The sequence below is a fragment of the Piliocolobus tephrosceles genome, chromosome 4, assembly GCF_002776525.5.
Source record: "Piliocolobus tephrosceles isolate RC106 chromosome 4, ASM277652v3, whole genome shotgun sequence".
Lineage (NCBI taxonomy): Eukaryota > Metazoa > Chordata > Mammalia > Primates > Cercopithecidae > Piliocolobus > Piliocolobus tephrosceles.
This window is the reverse complement of record NC_045437.1, coordinates 63,720,221-63,729,935: the sequence shown is the minus strand read 5'-3', so window position 1 is coordinate 63,729,935 and position 9,715 is coordinate 63,720,221. Positions and strand designations below refer to the sequence as shown.

Below are 9,715 nucleotides of genomic sequence, written 5' to 3'. Positions count from 1 at the left end.
TGAAAAATTACCAAACTTAATGAAAGACAGGAATCTACACATCTAAGAAGCTCAATGAACTTCAGGGCAGATAAATTGAAAGGGATCTACACCAAGACAAATTGTGATTAAATTGTTAAAAGACAAAAACAAAGAATTTTGACAACAGCAAGAGAGAAATGACTGGTCATGAATAAGAAATCTTCATTAAGATTAACAGTAGACTTATCATCAGAAACCATGGAGCTCAGAAGGCAGTGGAATGACGTAAGTGCTGCGAATAAAAGCCAAAAAAGAATCATGAATCTGGCAAAAGTATCCTTAAAAAATGAAGGAGAAATAAATATGTACCTAGAACAACAAAAAAGGAGGGAGTTCATAACTACAAGTAATACTAAAGGAAGTCCTTCAGCCTGAAAAGAGGCTATGAGACAGTAACTCAAAGCCATATGAAGAAATAGAGAACATCAGTAAAGATAACTACATAGGTGAAATTAAAAGTAAGTAGTTTTCTATTTTTGGGTTTGTAACTCCTCTTTTTTAAGAAAAAGGATTTAAAAAATGAATGCATAAAAGAATAATTATAAATCTATGTTAATGAGCACATAATATATAAAGATGTAATTTTAGACAGTGCTACCCTAATAGTTGAAGAATTCAACACCTTGCATTCCATAAAGGCCCAGATAGAAGATCAACAAAAAAGTTGAAGTCTCGAACAACACATAAACCAACTACACATAAACCAACTAGTTCTAACAGACATTTATATGACACCACCCCCTCCCAAGAACAGCAAAGTGTATGATACAGTTTGGCTCTGTGTCTCCAACCATATCTCATCTTGAATTGTACTCCTATAATTCCCATGTGTTTTGGGAGGGACCTGGTAGGAGATAATTGAATCATGGGGGCAGTTTTCCCCATACTGTTCTTGTGGTAGTAAGTCTCATGAGATCTGATGGTTTTATAAGGGGTTTCTGCTTTCACTTCTCTCTCATTCTCTCTTTGCCTGCTACCATCCGCATGAGATGTGACTTGCTCCTCCTTGCTTTCTGCCATGATTATGAGGCCTCCCCAGCCATGTGGAACTGTAAGTCCAATTAAACCTCTTTCTTTTGTAAATTGCCCAGTCACAGATATGTCTATATCAGCAGTGTGAAAATGGACTAATACAGTAAATTGGCACCAGTGGAGTGGGGCACTGCTGAAAAGATACCTGAAAATGTGGAAGCAACTTTGGAACTGGGGCTGGAACAGTTTGGAGGGCTCAGAAGAAGACAGGAAAATGTGGGAAAGTTTGGAACTTCCTAGAGACTTGCTGAATGGTTTTAACCAAAAGCCTGATAGCAATGTGGACATAAGGTCCAGGCTGAGGTGGTCTCAGATGGAGATGAGGAACTTGCTGGGAACTGGAGCGAAGGTGACTTTTGTTATGTTTTAGCAAAGAGACCAGTGGCATTTTGACCCTGCCGTAGAGATTTGTGGAACTTTGAACTGGAGAGAGATGATTTAGGGTATCTGGCAGAAGAAATTTCTAAGCAGCAAAGCATTCAAGAGGTGACTTGGATGCTGTTAAAAGCATTCAGTTTTATAAGGGAAGCAGAGCATAAAAGTTTGGAAAATTTGTAGCCTGACAATGCAATCAAAAAGAAAATCCTATTTTCTGAGGAGAAATTCAAACTGGCTGCAGACATTTGCATAAATAACAAGGAGCAGAATGTTAATCCCCAAGACAATAGGGAAAATGTATCCAGGGCATGTCAGAGGTCTTCATGGCAGCCCTTCCCATCACAGGCCCAAGGCCTTGGAGAAAATAGTTTTGTGGGTTGGGCCCAGGGTCCCCATGCTGTGTGCAGTATAGGGACTTGGTGCCCTGCAGCCCAGCCACTCCTTCCGGAGCGGTGGCTAAAAGGGGCCAAGGTACAGCTCAGGCTGTGGCTTCAGAGGGTGGAAGCCCCAAGACTTGGCAGCTTCCATGTGGTACTGAGCCTGCAGGTGCACAGATATCAAATATTGAGGTTTGGGAACCTCTACCTAGATATCAGAGGATGTATGGAAACTCCTGGATGCCCAGGCAAAAGTTTGCTGCAGGGGTGGGGGTGCTCACGTAGAACCTCTGCCAAGGCAGTGTGGAAGGGAAATGTGGAGTGAGAGCCCCCACACAGACTACTGGGGCGCTGCCTAGTGGAGCTGTGAGAAGAGAGCTACCATCTTCCAGACCCCAGAATGGTAGATCCACCGACAGCTTGCATCATGTGCCTGAAAAAGCCACAGACACTCAATGCCAGCCCATGAAAGCAGCTGGGAGGAAGGCTGTACCCTGAAAAGCCACAGGGGTGGAGCTGCCCAAGACTATGGGAACCTACCTCTTGCATCAGCATGACCTAGATGTGAGACATGGAGTCAAAGGAGATAATTTTGAACCTTTAAAATTTGACTTCCCTGCTGGATTTTGAACTTTCATGGGGCCTGTGGCCCCTTTGTTTTGGCCAATTTCTTCCATTTGGAACAACTGTATTTACCCAATGCTTGTACCCCCATTGTATGTAGGAAGTAACTAACTTGCTTTTGATTTTACAGGCTCATAGGTGGAAGAGACTTGCCGTGTCTCAGATGAGACTTTTATTTTTTTTAAGATAGTGTCTCACTCTGTCACCCAGGCTGGAGTGCAGTGGCATGATCTCAGCTCACTGATGCAACCTCCACTTCCTGGTCTCAAGTGATTCTTCTGCCTCAGCTTCCTGAGTAGCTGGGAATACAGGCGCCCACCACTACACCTGGCTAATTTTTGTATTTTTAGTAGAGATAGGGTTTCACCTTGTTGGTCAGGCTGGTCTTGAACTCCTGACCTCAGGTGATCCCCCCACCTCAGCCTCCCAAAGTGCTGGGATTACAGACGTGAGCCACCATGCCCAGCCAAACACCCCAATTTGAAGAGAAAAGACAACTAACAGAGAGACCAGTTCTAAGATCCCCAGATGTTTGAATTAGTAGACAGAGATTTTAAAGTAGCTATTTAAACTAAGTCAAGGATGTGAAGGGAAATAAGATCACAATGATGAAAAAGTAGGAAATATTAGCAGAGAACTAAAAACCACAGATGTATATACACATACAAAAAATCCCTGAAAATTTTAATATCTGAAATTTAAAATTCACCTTTTTAGTGAATAGGCTTAACAGCAGAATGGAAGTGACAGAAAAGAGTGAGTAAACTTGCAGATAAATCAACAGAAATTATATAATCTGAACAACAGTGAAGTAAATGGTTGGAAAAAATAGCCTCAGGGACCCTTTTTATATGGGACAATATCAAAAGTTCGAACATAAATGAAATTATTTTCCTAGAAAATGAGGAGAGAGAGAATATTTGAAGAAATAAAAACTGGGAAATTCCCCTAATGTTGTGAAAAATAAAACATCAGATTCAAGAAGGTTAATGAACTACAATAAGATTAATTGGGGGGACAGCTGGGGCCTGTGGCTCATGCCTGTAATCCCAGCACTTTGGGAGGCTGAGGCGGGTGGATCACCTGAGGTCAGGAGTTCGAAACCAGCCTGGCCCACATGGTGAAGCCCCATACAACCTAATACAAAAAATTAGCCGGGCATGATGGTGCATGTCTGTAATCCCAGCCACTCAGGAGGCTGAGACAGGAGAATCACTTGAACCCAAGAGGCAGAGGTTGCAGTGAGCCAAGATTGCACCACTGCACTACAGCCTGAGTGACAGAGTGCGACTCTGTCTCAAAAGAATAAATAAATAAAAATAAAAGCTGGAAAATTCCCCTAATGTTGTGAAAAATAAAACTTCAGATTCAAGAAGGTTAATGAAACACGGTAAGTTTAATTGAGGGGACAGTGGGGGCCCTGTGGCTCACACCTGTAATCCCAGCACTTTGGCAAGCCGAGGTGGGTGGATTACTTGAGGCCAGCAGCTTGAGACCAGCCTCGCCAACATGGTGAAACCCCATCTCTACTAAAAATACAAAAATTAACCAGGCCTGGTGGTGCACAACTGTAGTCCGAGCTACTTGGGAAGCTGAGGCAGGAGAATTGCTTGAACTCGGGAGACAGAGGTTGCAGTGAGCCAGGATTGCATCACTGCATTCCAGCATTCCAGCCTGAGCAACAGAGCAAGACTCTGCCTCAACAAATAAAATAAAATAAAATAAAATAAAATGTAATTTAATTTAAAAAAAAGATTAATAGAGGGAAAAATTTGAGTGTCACACTTTTTCTCCAATCGTTTCCTTCCTCTAACAAAATCTACCTGTTTAATGGTAATTTTTGTCTGACTAAGCAGGCATAGAGTTTTTTTTTTTTTTTTTTTTTTTTTTTTACAATTTATATTTAGCAACATAGGTTGTAAAAATATAAAAGTATAAAATATAAGTTGTAAAAAACTTTATGCGTGCTTGTTGAGAGGAAAATCCGTATTTATTTAACAATAAATATAAGTTGTAAAAAACTCTGTGCCTGCTTAATTGGACAAAACTCAGTCCCCAAGTTTGCCCCGCACCTCACCACACCAGTTTGAGTTGATTTAGACACCCTAATCTACTACAAGTGGATTGGAATGACATGGTCTCTTCCAAGAAGGAACTTATATTCAAGTCAAGGAGAAAGACAATAATAATAACAATTAAAAGTGAACATTTTATTTAATAAATAGATGTTATGGTAAGTTCTGTTACATAAGTAAACTGGGTGCCATTGTACAGTATAATGCTTTGAGGGTACTACTTTAAATCAAAAAGTCAGAAAAGGATACTGAAGTAGTTTAGATGAGAGATGATAACCACTAAACTACATTAGTGCCAGTGGGCAACAGATAAATGAGCATTCAACGTATAAGATATGAGCATTTTCAAGATAGAGAAAAGCGAGGTAGAATTGACAGATTTTACTACCTGAATGTGGGGAGTGATGGATATTGAGGAGTAAAGAATAGGATTCCCAGGTTTGGGGCTTGCACAAGTCTATGAATGGTAGTATCCTTCATTGAGATTGAGAATAAAGAGGGAAAACAGATTGGGAGGAGAGGTTGAGAGGATGAATTCAGCTTTGGAAATGCTGAATGAAGAGCAGCTGTAAAACTGATTGTAGGTATCTAGTGGGCTGCTGGGTGGCAAGATGTGGAACTCTACATTTGAGAGTTACCAACATTGCAAGGGGCCATTGTAGCTTTCTTTAGGGAACTGAGATAACTACTCTTATTTGTCCAGTAAAAATTTCCCTTTCTTCTGATAGTAGACCCTTCTCCCTTGGTCTTAGCCAGACCTCGTTATTCTATGTCATCCTCCCATATGGGGAACATGACTCAAAAGGCAAATCAGAGTCTTTTGCTAGAGTTGGTCTGTAGACAGGAAGAGAAAGAAAATCTCTTCCTGGAGTTGCTTACTTGTTCACCAGATGGCTAAACTAGATGAACGTGATTCTGGGGCTGACGGTAGTCATCATTTTCACTGCAGCATAAAGAGAACCTGTCTTTAGAACAAAGACATCTCTGCTCAATGCATGGAGATAGAGTAACTAGACCAGTGGCACTAAGTCTAGAACTGAGGTCTTGGTTCCTACAACTCTGACCTTCATTCTGTATTCTTTCAAGATAAATCTCCTTTACTGTTTGTTTGTTTTTTTTTCTTAAAGTGAGTTGAATAAGGTTTGTTACTGTTTGGGAGAAACTCTCAAAGCATGTTTTTCCTCTGCTCTCATGCTACCATGACAACATTCATCAACACAGAAAAAGTCTTCTGTGGCCAAGTGTGTGAGGGTTTCTCCCCACCACCAAGCAAGCAATGAATTCTGCAGCGGACACCAACTGGGAGTCCTCCAATCAATTCTGATACTGGAGATAGCAACAGATTCCACAGGCTGAGGACTCAGTGCCCAAGACTGCCCACAACCTCACCACACCAGTTGCAAGTCCAGGCCTCTGGAACTTCTGGTGGACTAGCTTCGAGTTGGGGTTCCCGTGACCCCCTCTCTGGGTTCAATTACTTTGCTGGAGTGGCTTACAGAACTCAAAGAAACACTTACTTATATGTACTGTTTTATCATGAAGGATATTACAAAGGATACAAATGAAGACATGTATATGGTGAGGTATAGGGGAAGGGGCATGGAGCTTCAATGCACCGCCTGGGTGCACCACCCTCCAGGAACCTCCACATGTGCAGGTATCCAGGAGCTCTCTGATCCCTCTCATTTTGGGTTTTTATGGAGGCTTCATTGCATAGGCATGATTGACAACTGTGTAGAAATGTGATTAGACAAGAAAATATGATTTAAACCCAGCAAGGCTTGTCTTTTCAGACTTTTCTTAGCCTCTCTGTGTTGTATTCTTTCCTCTCAGGTGTGGGGTAGGGCGCTTTCTGGATTAAGGATCTTTTGACCCACAGTTTACAGTCTTGCCTTGGGCAGGTAAAAGGAGGAAGGGAGAAGGAAAGAGAGATTCTATTTCCTAAGGCCTTAAGTGCCCCAACATTATAACAAGGACTATGGGAGATAGGGTTCAGGAACCATGGACAAAAAACCAGTATATATCATAACATCATAGCCACTAAAACTTTGTTTTTGTTTGTTTGAGACAGGGTCTCACTCTGTCGCCCAGGCTGGAGTGCAGTGGCATGATCACAGCTCACTGCAGCCTCTACCTCCCAGGTGCAAGAGCTCCTCCCTACTCAGCTTCCTGACTAGCTGGGATTACGGGTGTCCACCACCACAACTGCCTAATTTTTAAATTTTTTGCAGAGATGAGGTCTCCCTATGTTGCTTAGGCTGGTCTCCAACTCCTAACCTCAAGTGACCCTCTCATCTCAGCCTACAAAAGTGCTGGGATTATTGCAGGTGCCATCGTAGCCAGAGGCCCTAAAACATTTTTGATTAATACACATGTGCACTGAGAGAAGATAAAATCACTCAAGACAAAGAAAGGATGGGGCCAGGAATTGAGAACAAATTCCAAAAAAACCCCAACATTTAAGGACTAGGTAGAGATTCCCTGTATCTATCACTTATAGATGTTGCCTTATCTGTGTTATCACAGATATCACTTATCTGTGTTGCCCAGGCTGGCCTCAAACTCCTGAGCTCAAGGGATCCTCCGGTCTCAGCTTCCTAATTAGCTGAGACAATAGGTGTGTACTACTGTGCCTGGCAACTCAGTATGTATTTCTTTTCTTTTTTTTTTTTTTTTTTTACGATTTTTACAAATATTGTTTAGTTTAATGAAGCTGGGACAGACAATGTCCATTTAAAACCCATATCCTAGGCCAAAAAGTACAAATAAAATAAAAAAGAGCAGTGTTCTGTTGTATTCATTTCTGCATGTATAGCTTTATTAATTGCTAATGAAAATTAGAACTTTTCTGGAATCTGACAAGTTTTTTTTTTTTGGTGAAAGAAAAATATGGAACGCTTCACGAATTTGCGTGTCATCCTTGCGCAGGGGCCATGCTAATCTTCTCTGTATCGTTCCAATTTTGGTATATGTGCTGCCGAAGCGAGCACAAACAAGATTTTTAAAAAATCTTAAAATGCCTTTTCTTCGGTGAAGCCATCTTTGAAGTTAGTCATTACTCTCACCTTATCTGTCATCTTGACTTCAACCTGATATTCCTCTTCTTTTGGTTCAGACCCTCAAATTTTAAAAGTAGTTTCAAGTTAAAGAAAGGTCATTTTTCCACAGTTCAGTTCTCTGAAAAACTTCCATCTCCCACTGAAAGTCACAGTCCAGGAGTGAAGCAATCACATGCTAGAACATCAGGGCCAATTGGAAAGTCATTATGAACACTTGCATTGGTTGATCTTATTTATCACCACAAGCCTGAAAATGCAATGTCCTGAAAAAGGTAGCCTCTCTGTGCACACGTAATTTTTAAAAAGGAGAGAGTAATATGAAGGGGGCTGAGGCTTGATCACCAAAAATCAGCACAATGAAAACAAACAATAATGAATAATGAGCACTAGAATTCAAATTACCAGATGTTTCAAAGAGATGGGTGCCAGTTTTCAATTCCGTTTTGAACACCACATTACAAAAGAACTATTTTTAAAAATAAAAAAGGATTGAGGGAAAAGAAAAAAAATAAAAAGAATATCTAAACTGTTGAATGACCCCTCGTTTGTTCCTGATAAACTTCAATCACATCTTCTTCCTCCATCCCCAGTTCTTTTGGAGTATGATTATCAGCAATTCTCTGACCCTCAAAGAGAAACCTGAGTGAATTCATTGGAATGCCCTGTCTTTGACAGTATGATTCTTTGAGTTTCTTAAGATGTGTTGTCATTTTCACTTTGAAGTGAATCTCACTGCTATCCTGTCCAGTGACTTTGAGTTTAATATATTCACCTTCCTTCTCATCCCCCAAGTCCTCAGTTGAAGGTTTTGCCTCCTGGTCAGACATGATGATGGTGGCTTCACCCAGGGGTCTCCGCACAGCAGCGGCCTCGGGTAGGCAGAACCTCCCTCAGTATGTATTTCTAAAAGATAAAGACTCTTTTAAGGCCGGGTGCAGTGGCTCATGCCTGTAATCCCAGCACTTTGGGAGGCTGAGGCAGATAGATCCCTTGAGTCCAGGAGGTCAAGAAGAGCCTGGGCAACATGAAGAAACCCTGTTTCTACAAAAAATACAAAAACTAGCTGGGCATGTTGGTGTATACCTGTAGTCCCAACTACTTGAGAGGCTGAGATGGGAGGATCACCTGAGCCCAGGGAGGTTGAGGCTGCAGTGAGATTGCACTATTGCAGTCCAGCCTGGGTGACAGAGTGAGACCCTGTCTCAAAACAACAACAAAAGACTCATCTAAAAAATTATAACCACAATATGATTATCATACTAAAACATTAATATTTACTTAGTATCATGAATTTACAAATTCTTGAATTGTACTGTAATTTAATTCAGTTGGTTTGAGTCAGGATCCAAACAAGATTCACACATTGCAATTAGTTATGTTTCTTACATTCCCTTTAGTCCTAAGTTAACCACCTCTTTTTTACCTTTGCATTTTTTTTTCAAAGAAACTGAAGTATTTTTTTCCAGTAAAATTGCTTGTAGTCTAGATTTTGCTGATTATATCCCTGCAATGTTATTTAACATTCTCTATTCCCTCTAATTGCTGTAGGCTGGTAGTTAAGTCTGGATAGTTGAACAATTGATCATATTCACACTTAATTTTTTAAAATCAAGCCTTTATAGGTAGTGTTTTGTACTTCTATTGTAACACTTTGGGAAGCACACGATTTCTGGAGGTCTTTCTTTTGTGAGATTAAAGCTGTTCAGTGGGCTCAAATGTTGTCTATAACAAAGTTCCTCTTCTGCTTTTCACCTAATCGTTTCAGCAGCCATTGATGATCATCCACTAGATCAGAAGTTCATGGCACCTTTAGTGTCTGAATAATTTTTTCTCAGTTCCCATAGGTCAAAAGAAGTACCTAACATTTCTGTTTATTAAGTAGTTAGGGTCAAACAAATTAATATTAGGTTGGTGCAAAAGTAATTATGGTTTTTGCTATTACTTTTAACATATGTATTTATGTCCTAATAACTTGGTAGCGACTTTAAAATACACACATAAATTGAAAGAAAGAATAATACTTTAATTTCATCCTTAAATAACCACATTCGCTTACTAATGGGATGTTTATACCTCTTGGGTACCTCATAATTTCTGAAACCTTGAAATCAGGTGGGACACCACTACCCTCATTTCCTGTTCGTAACTG

The 9,715-nt window shown here is 40.5% G+C and overlaps 1 protein-coding gene and 1 non-coding gene across 3 annotated transcripts; both read right to left on the bottom strand.

Annotated features, from left to right (window-relative positions):
- Positions 1-7,390: 7,390 nt before the first annotated feature.
- LOC111541686 lies at positions 7,391-7,497 on the bottom strand. The gene has a single exon (XR_002731346.1). It is a non-coding gene; the product is annotated as a U6 spliceosomal RNA (small nuclear RNA).
- Positions 7,498-7,623: 126 nt separating this feature from the next.
- Positions 7,624-8,393, bottom strand: LOC111541550 (small ubiquitin-related modifier 1-like). Of its 2 annotated transcripts, XM_031935402.1 has the most exons (2): positions 8,228-8,393; positions 7,624-8,158 (listed from the first exon to the last, which is right to left on the bottom strand). In XM_031935402.1, exons 1-2 carry the CDS (start codon positions 8,391-8,393, stop codon positions 8,088-8,090), a joined length of 237 nt encoding a protein of 78 aa, XP_031791262.1. In that variant the 3' UTR covers positions 7,624-8,087. The 2 variants fall into 2 exon arrangements, with proteins under 2 accessions (XP_031791262.1, XP_031791261.1); XM_031935401.1 differs by having other exon boundaries at positions 7,624-8,393.
- Between the last annotated feature and the right edge of the window lie 1,322 nt (positions 8,394-9,715).

Bases quoted from the DNA above. Each gene is read 5' to 3' on its own strand.
- LOC111541550 (XM_031935401.1), bottom strand. From the start codon at position 8,393: ATGTCTGACCAGGAGGCAAAACCTTCAACTGAGGACTTGGGGGATGAG.